Below are 23,513 nucleotides of genomic sequence, written 5' to 3' on the forward strand. Positions count from 1 at the left end.
ATTTGTTTCCGTTTGATACATACTAGTCCCAACTAGCCATGAGCTTTATGCTAGTTAGATAGTATGTATGTAGATACGTCAACAACGCTTATGATGTCCGCTCTGCTTGGGATGGCTGTGTCTTCCGGCACAAGACGTGTGCTCCAGTCCTCAGGTAAAAAATGCTGACAGCAAACCAGCATCTTGTCGAGTCTTTGTAGCGAAATTAAGAGCTAGGTATCCACTCTTCTCTCTGTGAATGACGCTGAGACTAGCGGTTAGCGAGGCGTCGTATTAGTCCGCCAGATAAATCTAGTTTTTCATGTTAGCTGTTACAATAATAACATCGCTGTAGCTTGGTTAATATACAAGTCAGTTATGTAAATGGAATTTTTAAAGTTTTTTTTTGTGAGGTACTTCAACGTATAGATATTTCCCATGACATCCATTGTTAGCTAGCTCATCTTATGCTAGAATGCACAAAAAATTGAAAGAAATATGGGTTGATGTTTCTCGTAAAGATTGTGAATGATGGGCAAAATTAATTTCAAAAAAGTGCAGTTCCCCTTTAAAAGGCAGCAGCTGTACCATTACACCACCAGGGACATGTGAGCAGGTAAATTCTGCCATTTTATTCTCCTATATGCAAAGCCCCATGCAATATGCATCTTTTGCGCATTTGTCAATAATGCAGCCCAAAAATGTTTGTATGTTAAATATAAATGACATATTGGAAAGTGGATAAAATAGTGGCAGTGGCCAAATATCATCATCATAATCACGCTTTGTATGAAATAAAAGTTAGTTAATTCACATTATTGTCCTGCCCCAACTAGCCTTCATGAAAATAAACACTGCAGACAATAAGATCGTTTACCTTTCATTATTAATGAATACAAAATATACAGTACACGGCGGCGGATGGGCTTTTATTGTATCATGTAAACAGGATACAGTACATGTCATAATTTCCCTTCTTTTACCGTGATGACGTTTAAGACGTTGGAGCCAATCAGCGCTGCCCGTACGGGACGCCATTCGCTTCCAGGCTTGAGTTTCACGTTGCGGGCCAGTGTCTAGGACGGGGAGGGGGTAAGGAGCGAGGAGGGGGGTGCAGATGATTGGCTGTGGCTGCAGCAGAGGGAGGGAGTGAGGGAGAGAGGGAACAGCCTGATGAAAGCGGATGGAGGGTGAGAGAGGGCGGGGGTGCGCTTTACCGCAGTATCACTAGATTTCTGCAGCACTCATCAAAACTCTGCGGCATGAAGACAAGAGCTGGGGGGGAGGGCACTCACTCGGACCCGGCTACCTCTTACTTTTAGTCTCCCCTTTCTCCATCCTTAGATAGGCGGTTCTTTTTTATTTTCTCCGATTTGAGCTCCTCCATCACTCCTAGAAAAAAAAAAGGGCTCCATCCTCTCTCTCTCTTCTCCATAGGCTGCATTTATTTCAGGTTGTCTTAAAGGAGGCTGATCTTGTATGACATAATGGCAAAGGATGGAGAAAAAAGCGAGTGGAAGGAGTTTCTATGGAACCCCAGGACGAGGGAGTTTCTGGGCAGGACGGCCAGCAGCTGGGGTGAGTAGAGTCCAGCGATAGTGTACAGCATTGCAGCAAACATGGAGTCTTTTAACATCCTCTTGGCTTTCTGCTGCTTTTATTATGCTTCCTTCAGCTTCTCAATGCGACACCGGCGAATATTATCACTCCCTCTCCCGTTTGATTTATTTATTTATGAATTGATGGCCCCTCTTCCATTGCGCAATGCGCTCAGCATAAGGGTGGAGGCATATGGTGCTACATTTGACAATATTTAGCTGGGTCAGGAACAGGTTTCAGGCTTGATGCAAGGAGTGCACGTCATCCTCCATTGAGGGCAGAGTCACTCTTAGCTGAAGTTGGACACACTCAGGCTTGACATGTCGTTTGAATTGTGTGCAAAATAATTTTCTTTTGAATAAAAAGGTCCTTGGACTACTGCTACATTGTAATGACATTGGAACATTATAATCTGGTAAAGCCGAGGGTCAAATGCTATTTGTATCACCTCCACTCTGGCCCAGCCCTGTGAGTATGAGTGAGGGATTTAAACCTAATCTAATGACTTCATTAGCTGTTATGGAAAAAAAAGCATTTCAGGATTTCTATTATAAAATAATAGTATTCTAGGTCACATCTTGAAAGTTGCATCGATTCCTTGTAAAGAACCCAGATTCACTGTCAGGTCTATTCTTGCAGGAATCATTGTCTGACGCTTCCGTTTTGTTGGAATCCTCCAGCGCTGTGCCAGTTAATCCAGCTCAGTGCGTCCCAGGTGCTTTAAGGTCTGATGGCCTTTTTAAGCTGTGCTCTCTTAAGGCCGCCTAATTGGGCTATTTCTGTAGTGAGCTACTACTGTACATGGAGTACATGCAGCTAGACTTGGCTTTCCACCTTCTTGCATGCTCCTAACCATGTGTTCAGTCTCTCTTCTTTCCTACTTGATTCCTACTTAGAACAGTATCATTATTAGCTTTCTTAGCAATATCCCACTCAGCACCTAATTACAAGCTTTAAACATTTTGTCTCAATAAAATAGTCATGAGTCAAGTCTCAAAGTCAAGTCGAGACAAAACCAAACAAGACTTTAGTCAAAGCCGAAGCACTGTCACTGTCACATCTATTCCATTTGACATATACAGTGATGAGTGCTGAAGAGTGCTGACGTAGCATTCAGGCTTTCAGGACTTAGTCATCATGTCAATCATGTTGTTGAATTGTCGACTAAAATAACATGTTGTCCTATCAAACAAGACAAGTTAGTCTTATTAAAGTAAGAATCCAATAGTCATAAACATATGCATACAAAGTAAAGTATGAATCTCTGGACTAATACTTTGAGTGAAATTATAACCTGGACTCATTGAGCACATCACGCATGAATGCAGCATGAAACCTTAACCGACACTTTCACTGCAAATTGCATATTTACAATCCAAATGCTAACAGCAAGCTTAACAGGTTACATCAGAGCTCCTCAAATAGTAGGGCAGGCCCCACGGAGGTGCGGTGATGTATCGGAAATTCGCTCACAACGGACAGATAAAAAAGAACCGATTTTTCTGTAATGCATTTCCAAGAAAAATTCATTGCATATATTGGATTTTTTATAACGGATTTCGCCTATTTCGGACAAAATCTCCAGTCCCGTTCCAATTTCCCTCACATATATCGGATGGTCGCATCGTGACAGGCCGCTATACGACGTCATTTGCAGCGTTGCCTGCGCGATTTAGGAGTGGTTTGTCACTGGCTATTGTCTTTCTCCTGGCTCCAGATTTAGGACAAATATAAAAGTGAGTGACGTCGATAATACTAGCACAGCAGTGAATGAGATCTTAACCTCACTATTCGAAAATAACGTAGGCTCAATTTGTTCAATAAAGTTAAATTCTCATTACCTTACGTCTCTTTTCATTGCCCAGTCCAGGTACATTGGAAACATAGTCAAGGAAGTGCCTTTTTATAACGGATAAAATCCGATTTACGCATATACCGATTATAAATCCGATATATGCGTAAAACGGACATTTTCCGGTATACGCATATAACGGATTTCGCTTACATCGGACAAAACCAGTGGGAACAATTGAATCCGATATATCCGAGGTTTACTGTACTACAGTACCATATACTACTGTATACTACACTTTATATCATGCTGGTGACAGCAACTTGTGCAGTGATTTGTACAGAAAAATAAATCTGTAAATAGCACAGTTCCTGTCCGGTAGATTGTCATGACAGAAATCATACACAATTTAACATATCAATTATTGATTCTCATATGAATCTGTTGTTGCCGCTTTTGTCTATGTGTGTTCTGCAGCTCCTCCCCACCCGAAACAGAGCAGACAAAGATCCAACAAGCACTAATATAATGCAGCTGTTCCTAAACACATCACAAAGCTTTCACTTCGTTTGATCACCAAATTCACGACCAAGTGTTTCACTGTAAAGCATCCCTCCTGGATGCTAAACAAGCCCTCTGTTCTCCGCTTTCAACTGCCGAATGAAAAGTAGCCCCTCCGCTATCTAGGAATTGACCGTAAACCCAACACCCTCTCTGCTGGGGGGAAAGGGGGTGGGGCACAGACATTTGACCCCCACATGCAGTCTCCCTGGGGATGGTGTCATATTGTGGTTATCACTTAAGTACTTTATCACCCTCGCTTCATCTGTTTATATTGAATGAGTCGGTTTGTGTCAATACGCCAGTCGACGTATTAACCGCCCCCAATGCAAATCATTCAACATGTAATCTGATATAAAGTGGATTCTTTCGGAAGTTATGCTCGCTTTTTTTTGTTTCCCTCTGAATATTTTTAATATTCTAATATATCTCTCACTGACAATGTTTTTTCATACGTTGAGATTTTGCACTTTGTTTTGCGGTCCTTGAATGCACCGTTTGTGCTGTAAGAAAGGATATGCAAACAAGTTGAAAAGAAGGTGGAAAAAGTGTATTATCATTTTTTTAAATATTTATTTATAGTATTTATTTATTAATATATTTTCCAAATATTTGAACTTAAAAAATCCTTAAAATTCTTCCAATTTTAGGACTTTCCCCCCAACCTAATTATCCATTATGAATTTTATATTATGACATTAAAAAATATTGTTTTTCTTTCATGTTTCACCTCTGTGCTACTAAAATTAAATTATTTTCCTTCATATTATTATGAGTTTATTTCCATATTTCTAATAAATTTTTGTAATATTATAACTTTCTCTTGCAACCTAAATTTCCAAAAATGTCAACTTTATTTATTTTGTATCTTTTTCAGAATATTATAACTTATAATATCTTATATCGTTCATATTTTAAATATTTCCAAAATGAAATAATTTATCCAATGTTATTTTTGTAACATCTTCTTAGAGTCCATCTTATATTTTACTTGGAAAATTACTGCATTTATTTCCATTTTGCTGTTGTTAATGTTTTAACAACAGCAAAATGTTAGAATGTCCCTGGCTATTGGCTGGTGATGAAAACACAGCCACGGGCCACACTTTGGACACCATTGCATCAGGCTAAAGGCTACACTGTGACTCCGATTCCTTCTGTTCATGGATCATCTTACATTACCATCCCTTAATGGTGAATAAATATACATTTTATACTTAAAATGTGTTTAATAAAAATGTGAGGCATATTTTGGCTTAAACCTGTTAAACCATGTTGATCAGAAATCGATGGGAGCCTGGTACCAAAAATAGACATATTCATGGGTGTGTCAATTATTCACCAGTCGCAGGTGGTCTTGGAATGAAACCTACAACTAATAGTGGCGCTGCACTTTAATAATAAAAAATATATACACCCATGTGGAGCGGATTAGGAAAACCTGGGTTCGATTTCCCGTTTGGGCATCTCTGTGTGGAGTTTGCATGTTCTCCCCGTGCATGCGTATGAATGTAAGGTGTGAATGATTGTCTATATGTGCGACCAGCTGGGATAGGCTCCAGCATACTCACCCGATATAGGTATAAGCAGAATAGAAAATGTATGTACGTATGGATGGATGGAACATCTTCCCCTTGACTTTTGTTGTGGATTCCAGTGAAGTGATGCAGATGCAGCCTCCATGCTGGGGGGCATCCAGCAGAGGCACAGGGGTCAGGGTTCTCAGCTGCTACCCTGCACAGGCCCCAGGTGTTGATGCTGAAAATGGGGGGGTGGGGGTGGGTCATAGAAGATGCTATTTTTAATACTCTGAATGAATGTCACAGAGAAGGTAGACTAAGAAAGATGATAGCTGAAAAGGTAGGTTATTATGGTTGGAAAACCATACTGAGAGTTACATATATTGGGTAGACACGCCAACATATACAGTAGTTGTAGATTTAGATGCTAAAAGAAATGCATCACAGCATCTCCCATCAATCAGATATGCTATCCCTTGTGGTGCTAACAGATAGCTAGACAGATAGACGGCATGATACAACCGTATCACTCTTGCCCCCCCCCCCCCTGCGGTGTTTAATTAATTAAACGACCTCCTGTAGTCAGTGCAGCCCTATAATGAAAGTGGGCGAAGAGCGGACATTATATCATTAGATGTTTAATTAAGACCGTTTCGTGCCACACGACCAACAACATCCCTTTCTGTATAACCTTTTATGAGGTTTTTGTTGATTGAAGCGATTAGTGGTATTAATGAACTGATAAACAGCTGGATTAATGTGAGCCAGATGTTGCAAACAGAACGAAGTCAATATGACCCAGGATGAAGCGGAAAAGTGGGACAGTTCTTATACTTTGTTGTAAAAGTTTAATCACTTAATTTAATGGTGAGATTATGTATAGACGTAATGATCCATCTTGTCAGCCAAATTCAATTATTGATTCAACAGAGCATTAAAATATATTGAAAGCATGTTAGCTGTTAGTTAGAGTTCATTCATTCATTCATTTTCTATTGCTTAAGGGTCGCGGCGGGGCTGGAGTCTATCCTTCTTCTTCTTAATTTATTTCAGACATGCATACTATGTTACATTATTCTTTCTCACATATGCACTTACGATATCTATTTATATATATATATATATATATATACATATACATACACAAATATATACATACATATACATACACACATATCTACATACATACACATACACATACATGCATACACACAACACCTCACTACTACACATGTCTGAAAAGGAGCAGGAAGAAGCAAAGCTTATTAAATCCTACCCCTTCTCCACGCCATAGCAGTTACCAATTCAATAAGTTTTTGTTTTTTTTCACACATATAATCACAGAATCTTACATAAGACAAACAACAAAAGAAGAGTGGGAACATCGGACACCCCAGCAAAACCCCAGAACATTGCTGAAGCACACCACCAACCCCGCCAGTCAACCCACCTGGCCCCGACCCCCCCTAGCCCCTGAGTGCACCCACCGAATGCCCAGCACCCCAGCAGTCCCCGCACACCCCGCTGCCCTCCAATAAGAAGCCATTTTGGCTGGACCCACAAGTATGTGTGATCCCTGGGTGGGGCCTACATTTGGATGGATTGTTTGTATCCCAGCTGTCTTTGAGCGAGAGGCGGGGTACAATCACAGGGCACATACAGACAAACAACCATTCACACTCACATTCATACCTATGGACAATTTGGAGTCGCCAATTAACCTAGCATGTTTTTGGAATGTTGGAAGAAACCGCAGTACCCGGAGAAAACACACGCATGCATGGGGAGATGGCCGAGGGTGGAATCAAACTCGGGTCTCCTAGCTGTGTGGCCTGCGCACTAACCACTTTCCGCCGTGCAGACCATTCAGCAACAACACTGGAAAAAAAAATATGTCTCAAAGATAGGGCAAGTGATGCACATTTTTTTCCCACTTCTGATCCTGATACCTGGCTTTGGATGTCTGCCGATACCGATAACATTCCAATCCCAAAGCTCTGTTTGTTTTAATACGCAACCACGTCAAACCGGGCAACCACTAAACATAGCACAAGTATTACACCCGATGCGTTCACAGCTTCACAGCATGATATCGTATGATATTGTAGGGAGTGTAATGATCACAGTTTGTGATGTCACTGAAATACACTGAAATACAGACGTGGCTCATGGATCCGAAATGATGATGTGGTATCAGAACCTGATAGTGATACTAGATCGGATCGGGTCTAACCCTAGTTCATTCATTCATTTTTAACCCCGTGCTGGAGCTTATCCCAGCTGTCTTCGGCGAGAGGCGGGGTACACCCTGGACTGGTCGCCAGCCAATCACAGGGCACATATAGACAAACAACCATTCACACTCACATTCATACCTATGGACAATTTGGATTCGCCTAGCATGTTTTTGGAATGTGGGAGAAAACCCACGCATGCACGGGGAGAACATGCAAACTCCACACAGAGAGTGGAATTGAACTCGGGTCTTCTCGCTGTGAGACCTGTGTGCTAACCACTCGTCCGCCGTGCAGCCCCAACGCTAGTTATTCATTCATTTTCTACCGCTTTTTCCTCACGAGGGTCGCGGGGGGTGCTGGAGCCCATCCCAGCTGTCTTCGGCGAGAGGCGGGGTACACCCTGGACTGGTCGCCAGCCAATCATAGGGCACATATAGACAAACAACCATTCACACTCACATTCATACCTATGGACAATTTGGATTCGCCTAGCATGTTTTTGGAATGTGGGAGAAAACCCACACATGTATGGGGAGAACATGCAAACTCCACACAGAGAGTGGAATTGAACTCGGGTCTTCTCGCTGTGAGACCTGTGTGCTAACCACTCGACCACCGTGCAGCCCCAACGCTAGTTATTCATTCATTCATTCATTCATTTTCTACCGCTTTTTCCTCACGAGGGTCGCGGGGGGCGCTGGAGCCCATCCCAGCTGTCTTTGGCGAGAGGCGGGGTACACCCTGGACTGGTCGCCAGCCAATCACAGGGCACATATAGACAAACAACCATTCACACTCACATTCATACCTATGGACAATTTGGATTCGCCTAGCATGTTTTTGGAATGTGGGAGAAAACCCACGCATGCACGGGGAGAACATGCAAACTCCACACAGAGAGTGGAATTGAACTCGGGTCTTCTCGCTGTGAGACCTGTGTGCTAACCACTCGTCCACCGTGCAGCCCCAACGCTAGTTATTCATTCATTCATTCATTCATTCATTTTCTACCGCTTTTTCCTCACGAGGGTCGCGGGGGGCGCTGGAGCCCATCCCAGCTGTCTTTGGCGAGAGGCGGGGTACACCCTGGACTGGTCGCCAGCCAATCACAGGGCACATATAGACAAACAACCATTCACACTCACATTCATACCTATGGACAATTTGGATTCGCCTAGCATGTTTTTGGAATGTGGGAGAAAACCCACGCATGCACGGGGAGAACATGCAAACTCCACACAGAGAGTGGAATTGAACTCGGGTCTTCTCGCTGTGAGACCTGTGTGCTAACCACTCGCCCGCCGTGCAGCCCCAACGCTAGTTATGATGATCATATTTAAGATAATGGTGATTAATGAAGCAGTCATCAAACAACATGTAGCTAAGAAATATGATGTCATTATATGATATTATTTATTGATATTGGAAAAAAATGATAAATCAGAGGTAGTCTAATTCTGGCACGCTGAGCATCATCATCATCACGTTCTTCATTTGACGTCCCTGACCACACTCTTTCTTCATCCACAGGTCTCATCCTTCTCTTCTATTTAGTTTTCTACATCTTCCTGGCCGGCTTGTTTGCTCTCACCATGTACGTCATGCTGCAGACCTTGGATGACCACAAGCCGACCTGGCAGGATAGGCTCTCCACACCAGGTGCTGTATTGTAACCAGGACTTAAGAGCCACATGAGCACAGGTCACGGTCTGCGACACAGTGTTGTGATCTCTCCGCTTTCCCTGTGGCACTGGCAGGCATGGTGATTAGACCCAAAGCCGATGAGACCTTTGAGATTGTCTACAACATCCAGAACACAGAGAGCTGGGACATGTATGCTCAGGCCCTGGACAAGTTCTTGGAACGTATGTCTTCAAAATGCTTACTGTTGCAGATTATCCCACAAGCTTTAATAATTGATGTCGTCAGTAGGATGGACATTGTTTTGCATGAGAGGCCCCTTTTAAGTCCCGCCCTCACTTCCTTTCCCTGCAGCCTACAACAACACCATCCAGGCCCAGAAAAATGACGAATGTAAACCGGACCAGTACTTCCTGCAGGAGGACAGCGGCGATGTAAAGAACAACCCCAAGCGCTCCTGTCAATTTCATCGCAGCCTTCTGGGGGACTGCTCGGGAATGACCGACCGTTACTATGGATACCAGGAGGGCAAGCCATGCATCATTATCAAGATGAATCGGGTATGAACGAGGAGGGGAAGGCAAAGGATGGTGTTGCTAGGAGACATGCAGTACCTGCCATAGATAGAGAAGACTGGAATGGGGGTTGGGGGGGGGGGTCCTAGTTTCCTTGTAGAATAGGAGTGATGGCTTTCTTTCTCTGTAGGTGATTGGGATGCTGCCAGGAAAGGATGGCCAGGCTCCTTATGTCACCTGTGGTGCAAAGGTAACCCCAAAAATATCTAAAAATATCTTCCTATTGCTCATCACCATGACATTCTTTCAACTCCATGCATTTCTTTCTTTGGTCATTACTCTCAGAGATATAAAGTTGGCAAAGATGAATGGGTAAGGATGGCTGTTTAATAGTGTAGAGTCCAATACTACAGTAATGTAGACGTAGACTGTAGTTGTTGTATCTTTAGCTATGTAAATGGAGTAGAGATGAGTTTAATAGACCTCTATCATGTGTATCCAAATCACATATTTTGGTCTTGAAATCATTTTAAAAAATATGAAAAAAAAGTGATATGAAATTTATGCTTTCAACCAAAAGGCGCTGTTTCCATTTCAGATTTCAACCAAAAGGCGCTAAATCCAATTTTCACTAAGTTGCATGTTTTTCATGAGTTTAATAGACCTCTGTCATGTGTATCCAAATCACATATTTTGGTCTTGAAATGCTTGAAATGCTTTCAACCAAAAGGCGCTATTTCCATTTCAGATATCAACCAAAAGGAGCTAAATCCCTTTCTTTATTCTTTATTCTGATTGGCCCAAGTTTCCCATCTATTGATAATCTGACCAATCAGAGAGAAGAATACAATTGGCACTGCACATACAGAAAGCCAGTATCAGTGCGCATCCTGTTTTGTTTGTGTACATTAAGTACACGTATGATAGTTACAGTATGTTATGCAATTCAGGAGAACACAAATTGTGTTTTTACAGTATTCTGTAACATGGAAGTTTTTTTTTACGCCATAAAAGGCATGTCTCTACCTTGACACCTCCAACTTTCATGAGAAACATTATTTTACTTGTACTAAAAAACATACAATGTAAAGAGTTTGTAATGAGATGATTTTTGTCACTGTCACCTTCATGGTGCAGTCAAATATGAGCACTGCTTTTAATAACATTTTTATTAATTTAATTAATAATAATTATTTTGTATTGTATGTTGAGAATGGCTTCTGTGTTGTAATTATTTTATTAGCATAGCACATTAAAGCACCTTACATTCTTTTACAACAATGCCATTGAAGAAGTTAAAGGTGACTTCAAATTTATTTCAGCCAAAAGGCGCTAAATCCGGAAAAAAAATAATTAAAAATATATATAAAATACATGGTATGTGCAGGATTTTTATAGCATGCATTTTTATGACCTATATTGATAGCTCTTTCATTTGCAATATAGACTTCATGACCAAATAGATTGATATGTGTGTAATTAAAAAATCCTTGATTTTCTTGAAATCAGTCAAAATGGATTTAGCGCCTTTTGGTTGCAAGCTCTTCATATAGACAAACAACCATTCACACTAAAATTCATACCTATGGACAATTTGGAGTCCACACAGAGATGGCCAAGGGTGGAATTGAACATTTGTCTCCTAGCTGTGACCCCTGTGTGCTACTACTCGGCCGCCATGAAGCCCATTGTTATTATTATTATTATTATTATTATTATTATTATTGTGGTTGCAGTTTGTACTGCATAGTCATGTCATAACTAAACACCCAAAACAGCTCCTAATTATAGCTCAGTCCAAACCGTCAAGGTTTTTTTTTTTTTAACTCATCAGAGAAAACTCACTGTGTTCTTGTGAAAATACTCCAAATACTGTAAGAACTCGGTACCAGTAACAACCTGCATTTGGGCCAGTGTCAAAAAATGGATTTGTACTATTGATACTGCAGCGGGAACGTTGCCCAGGGTGTCCAAAAACTGAGGTTCCATTGTACGGTACTTTAATTCAGCAAACACAAAAGAACAGAGGGTCATCGACTCTAACCACTATCTCACCCAGTGAGATATACCGGTATACCGCCTGTAGAGGGCACCAAATGAACACTTAATAAATACATTTTTATTTTCTCCTCATCCTTGCTGCACCCCCTCGAGAATGCCGCCCTGGGCAATTGCCTATGCGGCCCATAGCTAAAACCACCACAGGGTAGACAGGTTGGATAATGAGATTTGCAGAAAAGAAGGAGATTAATGAGGCTGACCTCCATTTTTAGGCCATAACAGATGAAATTGTTTCACCCCCACAGAGAGAAGACACTGACAAAATTGGACAGTTGACGTACTTCCCTTCCAACGGCACTTTCAACCTCATGTACTACCCTTACTATGGCAAGAAAGCTCAGGTTTGCTGACTGCTTCAATTCAATACAATTGAATACTATGAGTTCCTGTGTGAAAAGATTGTTTGTTTTGCGTCTTTCGCAGGTGAACTACTCGCAGCCTTTGGTTGCCGTCAAGTTCCTTAACATCACCGTCAACGAGGATGTCAACATTGAGTGTAAGATCAACTCCAACAACATTCCCACAGGCAGCGAAAGAGACAAGTTTGCCGGACGAGTGTCTTTCAAGCTGAGGATCAACACCGTGAACTAGGTTTTCAAGCCTTTTTCCTCCTCTGAACACCTTATGCTCTGCAACATGGACACACGCACAGAAACCAATCGCAGCATTCCCACCCTTTGTGGCTTTTGTTTACAACCCATCTGTCAAACAAATACTTGACGGGTGTGCGATGATGAGAAAATTTTGGAAGAAAAGGTTGGGAATCCTGTTATTGTTTCTGTCTGTGAGCTTGGGGACAAAATTTCTGTAAATTAATTTGAGGTGACGTCTATTTATACTGCATGACAAACAAAGTAGGGGATATGAAGGATATAAACGTGTGTTTTTAAAGTTTGCAAGGACCAGTAACATTAACACTACTGCTGCTCCTGTCCTGCTGCCTCAATATAGAGCGTTATTCCTCTATATGTGATACACACCATTACAAATAGTGTATACCTGCAGTTTTTATTTACACAATATCATAACCTTCTAGCCGTAACAGGGATGGGCATTTTAAATAAATACATTTCATTAATCCTCAATTATCAATCCATTGTTTTGTTTTAATCCATTTGAGATTGTAGAAAATACTAAGTAAAGTGTCTGCATGTCTTTTTCGCTCTGCTTCTTGAGACAGAAACAACAGCGCCTCTGCTGGTTGCAGCCAAGTAGTGCACTCCATGATTAACCCACAATTCCATACAATTCCTAACAATCAATTATAATGCCCATCCCTAATCCATAGAACTAATCAGTTGCACTCAAAATATGAAACCAACAGTATATATATTGATGGATGGATGCCGAGATGAAGCCATTTTGCATGTGTGTATTGTCTTTAGTGCGCTGTGAGGGCAGGAGGCCGCCCCCCCAAATGTCCCGGCTCTTTGCGCAGTGTGGTAAAAAAAAAAAAAAAAAAAACGATTCTGTGAAAGCGCTGGCCACCAGGAGGGACCATCATGTAATCTACGAAACATTACACACACACACACAAAGACAACGATAGTCTCCTAACACTAACCTTTAAGCGAGTTTGTGGCTTGAATGCGCGTATGATCAATCCAATTTCATACTATAGGTCGGGAAAATTGCATGCATTGTGCAATACTCATTAAAATGATACATTATGAATGCTTGATCTCATCGTTTAAGGCTAATCCTGCATAATTCAACATGCTATATGGTCTTCCACCCTCGCCATCACACACAAAACCCTCACCCCTACTTGAACTCTGTGAGAGGTAATTCTTTTTTTTTTTTTATCCCGATTGAGTTTACAACTCATTTGTGGCCACACACTAGGGGGCATTTTGACATTTTTAGAAGTTTTTGCTTGTATTTAATTGATTTATCAGACTTCAGTTTTGTGTTGATTTGCATTTGTTGTGCTTTTCAGGGGGAAATGAATTTATACACAGGAAGTTGTCATGGTACATAGTCTGAAATAAATACAACTGTACTAGAGGAGGGTTTTATTTTCAAAATAATTTCATTTATTGAGGATTCTCAGTTACGCTGTGAGCAGTTCGATGACACAATGTGCAAGTGTTTGGTGCTAACGATGTGCTTGGACTGATCAGTGTGTGGGGGGAAAAAGCGTAATAATAATTCAAACTCAGGCATTCCAGAGAAGCATTCTGTTTTTTTCCACTCCATTCACAAGCACGCTCCCCTCCTCGGCTGCAACACTTACTTAATTTCACTCTAATCTCATAATCTGGTGGGCTAATCCACAGCCCTGCACACTGAACTTCTTTGCCCTACTTTGTTGCTCCTTCGTGTGGTCCAAAGTAGACATTAAACAAGGATCATTTATTCATTTTATTTTTTTTTTTTATTTGTCACGGCATTCAATCCTGAATATTACGTTCTAATTCATCCAAGAGCTGTTCAATCGCAAAAACAGCCATTTCCATTTGACGTCTTCAACCAAAGATTCTCATTAGAGTGAAAAATTTGATGCAGATCCTGTGTCTGCATAAAAGCTGTGTTATAAAAAGGCCTACTCTTATATAATACGCACAACAAGAATATGTTTCTCCAAGACATAACAGTGCCTCCTGGTGGACAGAACATGTTGTTGCCAGTGTCCAGGAACATACTGTACTTGATCCTTTGACTGTATCTCCTTTTATCAATCTTCCTCTCTGATAATTTGGAGATGTCCTCGGAAAGCAATATATTTCTTTCTCATGTGGCGGTGTGGTGTATTTATGGAAAAATAACAAAACGAGGCGTTTTAACAACTTTTCATGGAAGAATAGAAGTCATGTATTGTTTGTGACTGGTTATTTTTAATTGCAATTTTTGTTGTAAAGATTAGAGAATGTATCAGCTGGGATTGTATCACGTCAGCTGAGATACACGGCAGGTTTTTATCATTATTTTATCAAACGTCACCGCCTGGTTGACGAGGCTTTCTCGTTTGTTTTCTTTGTTTTGTGACATTTCCACTCCTTTCCCTTATAAAAGCTTTTCAGGTTTGCAATGAATGCAAAGTGAAGGTGTGTGTCAACCTTTCCCAAACTACGACACAGTGTGTTCTGACCAAAAATATTGATGGAAATATACAAATCATATTATTTAAAAAAAAAAAAAAAAAAAAAAAGAATAACACCTATACTGACTAATATGAAATCATAATCATGAATGTGGTGCAAAGGGAGGATCGGATCAGTTTGTTGCCCAAACGGATGATAAATCTACCCTGGATCTTTATTTTATGCTCTTACTCTATGTATATTTTTGCTCATGTTTACTGCAAAACAAGATAGAGAAATAAATAAATGTCATTTAAGGAACCAAAACTCAAAGCCTCTGCTTCTTTTACGTGTCAACTGAGTGTTTATGTTCTTATTTACGAACTAACAAGTCAAAGCACACAAAAGCAGTGTAGTTTAGTGCAGGGGTCGGCAACCTTTAGCATCAAGAGAGGCATTTTGCGTTTTCTGGGGGTCGCAAAAATGTGACACGGTTGTTGTTCTCTTATTTATTACAATTATTTGTGAATAATTTATGCTTTAAATGGCACTTAATATATCTATTATAGTGAGTATTGCGAGTGTAAAGGTGACTATAGGGATGTTATTTAATGTCTAGAGGCCTTTAATAATATTACAAACTGTACTTAGAAGGTCACAGAAAGGTTTTCTAAGCTCTAATGATGAAAATTCAATTCAAAATTCAATTTAGGAATAAAGAATGTATTTATCATGGTGGAGTCTGGAACCCGGACAATGGATGCTGTGATATTCTTATGAACGACTCTTTCATGCATTGTCCGTCCTCCTCCTTATGCGCTCCAGTGCAGTGAGTCAGCGACAACGTTAGCAACTGTAGTTGAGCGGGGAGCCTTCATCCGCTTCTTGAAAGTATGTTCGCTCTGCTCAACCTTCCCTATAGTTCCGAAATCGCTCTCTTGCGTCTATTTGCAGTAACTTTACACCACCAGAGCGCAGCACACACACCGATTCCCGCACTTCCTGGTTCACAGGTCATGCTCAACCCGCCCCCCACATAGTTGGCCAAACATATGCCTGCAACAGAAGAACCAACTGCGGTTGTGGTTTCTCTCGTGTGTATAGATTCTATACAGGCATTCTATACAGGTGATTTAAGCTGCTTTTGTATCGATATAAGCAGACCAAATTGGCTGGCGGGAGATGAAAAGGGCATCGTAGTAACCGGATTATCATAATAACCGGGTATCGTACTAACGGAACTAATTATATCATAAAAGACTAGAAATTTGCCGGGAAATGAAAATAGTATCGTAATAAGTAGTAATTCGTTATAACCGATATCGATATAACGAGACTTTACTGTATTTCAGTCGATACTGTATATGTTTACAATCACCTCTATAGGCTGACTCTAAATTGAAGGATAAAAATCTTGAATTCTGCTGACAATCAGGTGTGTGCGTCCACTTCCAAAGTCTTAACTGCGTGTCTCCTGTTATCTCTCGTCACCTTTGTCCACCACGTCACTGTCTTCTTAGAAAGAGAGAGCAGGAAAAGAGAGACAGGCAGGATTACCTGGCATTAGTGGTATTTGTGAACCTAAAATAGTTTCATCGACACCAGTGCGGTGTTGGCGCGGGTAAGCAATTACAATCCAGATGAATGAACACTCCCTTGTTAAGAAAGAACACTTTATTTGTATGCGGAGATTTGTGGGTACAGTAGAAAACCTGACACATTAGTGCCTTCCATCATAACGAATGAAGCAGCACATTTGTCCAGCATAGAACAGTTTTCTAATCAAACAGGTCCCAGTACTAATACGTTCATTAAGACTGTGGTACTTTTGAGGTAGTGCTCTATTCTAGTCTAACACTATTAAAAAGTCAACTTTCAGGTTCTTTCATCAATAGTCTTGTCATTGTGTCTATTTGCTTTTCCTGTTTAGCTCTTTTGTTTACACAAACTGTAAGACGTGTGACATTACCAACAAGTTTGGCAATTTTGCTTTGTGTACCTTTCTTTGTCTTTGTTCCATTTATTTACAATACATCACAAGATGTTGACGGAAGGCACGGGATTCAGGATGTTTAAGGCTCTGGTCGTTGCAGTTCTACACTGTTAGTTACGGAAAAATAGTTATGTTTCCCATGCATGACCCCTGGAAATATAGCATGAAAAAATACTTTTTGGCACGTAAACATACAGTAGCCACTTCAATAAGGTACAGCATTAACATTATGCTGAACTGGAACAGAAACAGTTTCTGCTCAGACCAGGACAGATTGGCCATCGAGAGTACCACAATCCGGGTTGCCGCTACGTAAATGCAGAACCTGTGCTAGCCCACAATGCAATGGGGCGTATGCAAAGAATGCACATCACTGCAGAGCTTAAAATACCCTCTGAACCAAAAAAATCCAGGGCCAAATTTTTTCTCCCAGTCCACTGGGACACTTAGTCCACTTAACTGAATTTAGCATAGCTAGTTAAAAAAAAAAAAGTTTTTCTTTATTTTTCTCCATGTGTTACACATTTCATGAAGACTTCTAGTGCCACCCACTTTGAAAACCACTGGCTTAAAGTCATTAGTACTATGTTTGTTGAGGTATAATAAGTTAAGTCAAGCCATGCAAATGGCGTACGCCCCCTGCTGGCCATTTGAATAAATTCAAGTGTAAGGCACTTCCGCATTAGTCTTCTCTTTCCAAACCCACTATGTCAGTTGCATCAATAGCTGCCTTAAAAACACCTCTCAGGTCCTCTGACTGTATTGACACAAATATAAGACAATAAGAAATAGCCGATAGAGTCCAATAGTGTCATAATAGTTCTTAGCTGATTGAAAGTTGCATCATTGACCACCATAACATTGTTGTTTGCTAGTGTGTCTTTTTCAGGCGTTTCTCGAAAAGAAGTGTCTTAAATCTGGCTCAATACGGTATAATCACCAACAAACGGAACATTTGTGAATTTAAGACATGGTACTGTGCGTTCATTCACACATTGAGCAGTTTTGATGCCCAGGAATGCACAGTTTTGAACAATGACAGCTTCTGTCTCATGGCAATTCCAGCATGCCATTCTCCTCAAGGGCTTTCTGAGTCCTGTCATAGACCACGCCGATGGCCTGGGTCACCCGGCCCAGTACTGTGCTCAGCTCCTCCTGGTTCTGCACACACACCAGCCGAAAGAAGAAGTTCCTCTCCGGCAAGGCGATGAATGCCAGCTCAGCAGCCCGGCGTACGAACCAAGTGTGGTGGTTGGCCAGGGTGCTCTTGTAGGCCTCGCGACACAGCTCCGACGGGCTCCTAAGCCGACCCGCCACTGGGATCTCAGCGAGTTTCTCCAGAAAGAGCTTCAACCAAAGCAGGGCTCGATGCAGGCGGAGAAGAGTCCTGCATCCAGAGTCCGTCTGGTGATGGAAGTCCACTAAGTCTCGTTTCAGCTCCACCCAGATCATGGAACGTACTGAGTGGTAAGCACCAGAATGATATGAGGGGTCCAAAGTGTTCACCTCAGACTCAGGCTTAGCGGAATTGACATCTGGATTCATCTCTGCTTCAGGGCTGGCCTCGGCTAGAAGGGCCAGCTCACGAATAAGAGAAGTCTTGGTCACTATCTCTTTCGAAATAAGGCCAACCATGGGACCCAGAGAATCCATAAACCTAGAGAACACGGAATGAATCATCGTCATGAAGACTACATAACCACCAATGAAGTCATTTATATGAACAGCTTTTTATCTGAAGCTCTTACTTAACAAGCTCATCCCAGCTGGACAGATAAGGCTGGAGCAGCACGTCAGAGGTGAAGGCCGGCGACGCCAGCAGGTGGGTGTGCAGCAGTGACACCTGGAAAGTCTGACCGGGGCACACATCCAGGTCATGAGGGACCCCGGACTCGTCGGAGGCACTGCTGTTCGACAGCTGGTGAAGCTGAACAGAAGGGGGTGGTGAGGTATGGATGAGTGACCGTGGGACAAAGAGAGCCAGAACAATGCAAATTGTTTCAATATGGAACTATACAGGATGACAACTTACATCATTCACTGGATTGTAGCCTTTTAGACAAGCATCCCAGTGGTAATCCAAACTTCCATCTGCATTGGAAGAAAGTTTTTCAGTTGTTCAATATGACAAATTCATACATGTTGGCAGGTCTGCACTAATATTGAAAGTCGTCCCTGCATCTCACGCCACCCCGACCCCCTACCCCACTGTTTGAGATGGGTGGTGTCCAGGGTTTTATTACATTTGATATTAATATGAGCGCTCTGTTTTACGCAGTTTAAGGCAAAATGATCGCCAGACCTATGAAAAAAAATGCATAAATCCATAAGGGTATGAATGTGAGTTTGAATGGTTGTTTGTCTATATGCAGGGGTGTCAAAGTCAAATGGACGGAGGGCCAAATAAAACATTTGGCCACAAGCCGAGGGCCGGACTGTCCAATCTTCATTAAAACCAAGATTTAACCTACTGAAAACATAAATATATTACAATATGATTGGATAAATAAAGCAATATTTTCTTATGACTCTGTCAGTCATTTTTAATTTCAGCAGGCACAAAATACAAATGTCCTTTATATAAAAAACTCATAACATAAAATTTATGTTATGAGTTTTTTTTTCGACTGGGCTTTTCTGAACAGACTCTGTCGAGATTTGAGGCCTCGTTTTAATTCCTCGACCTTCTGTAGCCTTTGTTCCATGTCCAGAATCTTGTTTTTGTCTGTGTGTTTTGTTTCATGATGCCGTCTCATATTATATTCTTTCATCACCGCCACACTTTCCCCACATAGGAGACACACAGGTTTTCCAGCTACCTCCGTGAACATGTACTCCAACTCCCACCTTGTTTGAAAGCCCCTGTTTTCACCGTCCACCTTCCGTTTTGCCATTGTTGGTGGGTATCTGTAAATTAACTTTTGCTGTTATGCTAATGACTGATGCTGAATGACTGCTGAATAAATTAAGCCGCCTCCCGCTAAACTAATCTCGCGCGTCCCTGTTGCATTGTGGGAAATGTAGTACAGTTTATCTGCGGGCCGAATCTAATAATAGATTAATATCATCACGCGGGCCAGGTAAAATCCTCTCGCGGGCCTGATGTGGCCCCGCCCAAAGTCAGCTGGGATAGGCTCCTTCATGCTCGTGATCCGTCAGCAACGTTAAGCTTCGCGCGTGCGCAATAGAGTCCAGCCAATGATAAGATCCTGTTTGCACCACAGCCAATCAATTTCTTAACAGCCAATACATACCTCGTTGCCAACTTGCCGATTTTGTCACTAGATCTGGCGACATATTTTCTCAAATTTAGCGAGTTTTTCTGGGTTTGTTCGGGACGTTTTGGTATTTGGGTTGGAGCTCGCAATGTCTTACATAGCGAGATCTAAAACGCAAATGTTTTTTAATCTTCTGTTAGCCTGGAACAAAAGAGGTGTGTTTATGTTAGCTAACAATTAGCTTAAATTCGTAATATGTAATATGCAAGTTGTATGCAAATTATACAGTGGCGTCATTTTGCGCCTTCTGGCGACTTGCCAATAGCTACTTTTTTTACTGAAAAGTTGGCAACCGTGAGTACGTCTCTGTTTTGCCGGTTAGCATACTGCTAATTCTGCTGGCTGTGGCGAAACAAACGGGAAGCGACAGCAACAGCGACTCACCAAGTCAAAGTAAAATTAAAAAAGCGGTTCTTTTAAGGTGTACTGGCTGTCGCAGTAGGTTCCAGTATACCCCGCAGAAAGGCGGCAGAAAGTGTATAGCTGGTTGGACGGATGCCTATTGGAGTATGTGCAAACAGAAGAACAAGAGGTGAAACTGAGAGGTGAGATTATTTTCATTTTTTGGCTGCTTTATAAAACAGGCTGAGTGAAAAGTGTGGACTGAATGTGTGGCTTAATTACATGTTTTACTGCCGTGCTTTTATTTTGACGGCTGGACGTACCGAATACAGGAAGTGTGAGTTTGTTTTGCTGAAGGTGAGTTCATTTGATTTTTTTTAAATTTGGACAAAAGTAAACATAAACAACACACAAAACAAAGTTAAACATTTTTATTTTGACATTTTCAAAATGAAGCCTGTGGTTAATTCTATCTGATAAAACACGACTTTAATTTAACTCATTCACTTCTCTATCCCAAATATTAAAGAGCAGATTTTATAGATATCGATTTTATATACATCAGTTATTATCAGTTTTAAAAGTCAGCAGAGGATCCATTTACATTTTTGATAATGAAAAAGTCCAGGGAAGAAAGTCAAGTGTGATATGTTTTTATGTATAGGCCTCACGCTGCAGTGCAGCAGCATCCTGTGTATTCTTTTCACCACAGACTAACGCGATATGTAGTGTTTCCAGGCAAAAAAAAAACCCTAAACATTTCAAACTAAATGTTGGGTTTTTCCTAAAGATTTAGATGGTTAATTGTATGAGACCAGTTTTTTTGTCTTAGGCTGAGATGAAAGGAATCATCCTTGCCCTCTGTTTGAAACCACACATATACAAAATCTGACAGAACAAAAGTTCTCAGTTCCAGGTTTTGGACATGTTTGATACTACAGTGTGTACGATGCTGCACACAGAGGTCCAAGGATACTTGTCCTTGAGCAACTTCTAGGAAGGGGAAGTTTGGTTTGTGCGTAGGATTGCTTGGCATTTTTACACCACCTAAGGCCACAAAGTAGCCTTTGAGTCACAATTCCGTGGGCAGCACTGTTATCCGCAGAACCGAAAAGGATCAGCCTCCTCCTAACCTCATCTCGTGAGCTTTCTGTCACACTGCTGGGCTGCTCTGTCTGCTGACTTTTCACCATCAGGCTAACTTCAGCGTGACACTTGTCACACAAAATGAACTGTTGTGACAAGAGGTCACAAGGTCTGTGTTGACACAGAGATTAAAAGGAGCCAAAAGTTAATTATTTCTCGGCTTTTCTCACCTTTAAACTGTATTGTCATCATACAATATTGACATAGGATGACTCACACCTACTGTACATAAAAGGGATATTTAATCCTATAAATTTAGACTAGTCTATATAGTTCTTTCTCAGGAACAGACACATTCACATAGTCACGTTAAACTTTACATATAACATGAATGGTGTTGTTGCGCCAAAACATTGTCTGTGTCATTAAAACTTACATTAATACTCTACTTAACCTCAGCAATCATTATCCAAATGATAGTGCTAACACATTAAATATAAAAATATTTTTTTATTTAAACCAAAAATTCTATCATTTTTCATTTGACAGTCAAACCCGGTTTCTGTATGCCTCAGTTTTTATATGATTGCGATTTTGTTAAAAATTTTCCCCAAAATTTTGCCTCAGTTTTCTTACAACGTCTCGGTTTTCATACGGTTTTGCACTTAACAGACGAGTCCATTCACCCTGGACTGTAACGTACTGCAAAAGTGAGTGCCCAAAGTACCCTAAGTGTTGCTGACTTGCTGTGCGTACATTTTTTTTTTAAAAGGATTAATTGGATTTGGGGCTGCACGGCGGGCGAGTAGTTAGCGCGCAGGCCTCACAGAGTTCAATTCCACCCTCGGCCATCTCTGTGTGGAGTTTGTATGTTTTCTCCGGGTATGCTGGTTTCCTCCCACATTCCGAAAACATGCTAGGTTAATTGTCCATAGTTATAAATGTGAGTGTGAATGGTCGTTTGTCTATATGTGCCCTGTGATTGGCTGGCGACCAGTCCAGGGTGTACCCCGCCTCTTGCCCGAAGACAGCTGGGATAGGCTCCAGCATACCCCTGCCACCCTCGTGAGGATAAGCGGTAGAAAATGAATGAATGAATAAACTGCTAGTAATTAGCTGTGTGATACATAATTAATTCGGATAGCCTGCCAAGTCAAATAAAAGCTTATTTTAATAAAATGTGTTACGTAGTGACCACGTGTATTGGCCAGCATGGCTGTGCCGCTACCGCATGACATGTGACACATTCCTGATCAGACCATATACATTCCTAACAGGGGAGGAGTTGTATGGATTAATTGTACAACACATGCACAGACAGAAAGACAGCCAGAGAAAAAAAATACTCACGAAGCCAGAGGGAGCCAAGGAATAGCAGCAGGACTAAGATAGCCGCGGCTGCCTTGCTCTTCACACCCATGTTGAAGTCCACTTTTGCTGCCACCTTTATCTTCTAAATCCTCTGCGTCTCACATGAGTCCTTGTCCCTTGCACTGCCTGTCACCACAATTACTTTCTTGGCCAGACCCCTTCCCTGTGAAGCCCACCGGCCCTCCCCTTTGCCCTTAAATCTTTCATTCTCCTCCCCAAAGCCTCACATCAAAAGTTGCCTCCACCATTGTACCTCAAAGATGTGTACCTCCACAAGCTGCTTTTTCTTCTCATTCCCGTGTCCTTCCCTGGCTGCCTTTGTGTCTAAATGATCTCTCAGGCTGCTGTTGTCTAACGTGTGAGGGTCCAGAGATCAACGGGAGATCAGCAGTGGTTGGCTGATAAAGCAGAGCCAACACAGCATGTCCGCCAGTAACCCCTCTTTTTCTTCTTCTTCTTCTTCTTCTTCCTCCTCCACATGCATCTCCTACTGTGCATGTGCGATATTCCTGGTC

At 41.5% G+C, this 23,513-nt stretch overlaps 2 protein-coding genes across 3 annotated transcripts; one reads left to right on the forward strand and one right to left on the reverse strand.

Annotated features, from left to right (window-relative positions):
- Positions 1-1,192: 1,192 nt before the first annotated feature.
- On the forward strand, positions 1,193-15,062 carry atp1b2b (ATPase Na+/K+ transporting subunit beta 2b). 2 transcript variants are annotated; one of them, XM_058087245.2, is made up of 8 exons: positions 1,193-1,557; positions 9,219-9,347; positions 9,446-9,553; positions 9,684-9,889; positions 10,035-10,094; positions 10,190-10,216; positions 12,151-12,246; positions 12,329-15,062. In XM_058087245.2, the coding sequence occupies exons 1-8, from the start codon at positions 1,467-1,469 to the stop codon at positions 12,494-12,496; spliced, it is 885 nt and encodes a 294-aa protein (XP_057943228.2). In that variant the 5' UTR covers positions 1,193-1,466; the 3' UTR covers positions 12,497-15,062. The 2 variants fall into 2 exon arrangements, with proteins under 2 accessions (XP_057943228.2, XP_057943229.2); XM_058087246.2 differs by lacking the exon at positions 10,190-10,216.
- Positions 15,063-16,588: 1,526 nt separating this feature from the next.
- Positions 16,589-23,513, reverse strand: gltpd2b (glycolipid transfer protein domain containing 2b). The gene is made up of 4 exons (XM_058087243.2): positions 22,978-23,513; positions 18,954-19,012; positions 18,670-18,848; positions 16,589-18,578 (listed from the first exon to the last, which is right to left on the reverse strand). The coding sequence occupies exons 1-4, from the start codon at positions 23,045-23,047 to the stop codon at positions 17,972-17,974; spliced, it is 915 nt and encodes a 304-aa protein (XP_057943226.2). The 5' UTR covers positions 23,048-23,513; the 3' UTR covers positions 16,589-17,971.

The sequence above is a fragment of the Doryrhamphus excisus genome, linkage group LG21 (assembly GCF_037039965.1).
Source record: "Doryrhamphus excisus strain RoL-2023G ecotype Guam linkage group LG21, RoL_Dexc_Guam_v1.1, whole genome shotgun sequence".
Classification (NCBI taxonomy): Eukaryota; Metazoa; Chordata; class Actinopteri; order Syngnathiformes; family Syngnathidae; genus Doryrhamphus; species Doryrhamphus excisus.

What these genes read in the sequence shown, in the direction of transcription:
- gltpd2b (XM_058087243.2), bottom strand. Translation starts at nt 23,047, where the DNA reads ATGGGTGTGAAGAGCAAGGCAGCCGCGGCTATCTTAGTCCTGCTGCTA. An exon ending in GCTACAATCCAGTGAATGAT is followed by an intron (nt 18,849 to 18,953) that starts GTAAGTTGTCAT and finishes CCTTCTGTTCAG; the next exon opens with CTTCACCAGCTGTCGAACAG. An exon ending in AGCTGGGATGAGCTTGTTAA is followed by an intron (nt 18,579 to 18,669) that starts GTAAGAGCTTCA and finishes CGTGTTCTCTAG; the next exon opens with GTTTATGGATTCTCTGGGTC.
- atp1b2b (XM_058087245.2), top strand. Translation starts at nt 1,467, where the DNA reads ATGGCAAAGGATGGAGAAAAAAGCGAGTGGAAGGAGTTTCTATGGAAC. An exon ending in CAGGACGGCCAGCAGCTGGG is followed by an intron (nt 1,558 to 9,218) that starts GTGAGTAGAGTC and finishes CTTCATCCACAG; the next exon opens with GTCTCATCCTTCTCTTCTAT. An exon ending in GGATAGGCTCTCCACACCAG is followed by an intron (nt 9,348 to 9,445) that starts GTGCTGTATTGT and finishes TGGCACTGGCAG; the next exon opens with GCATGGTGATTAGACCCAAA.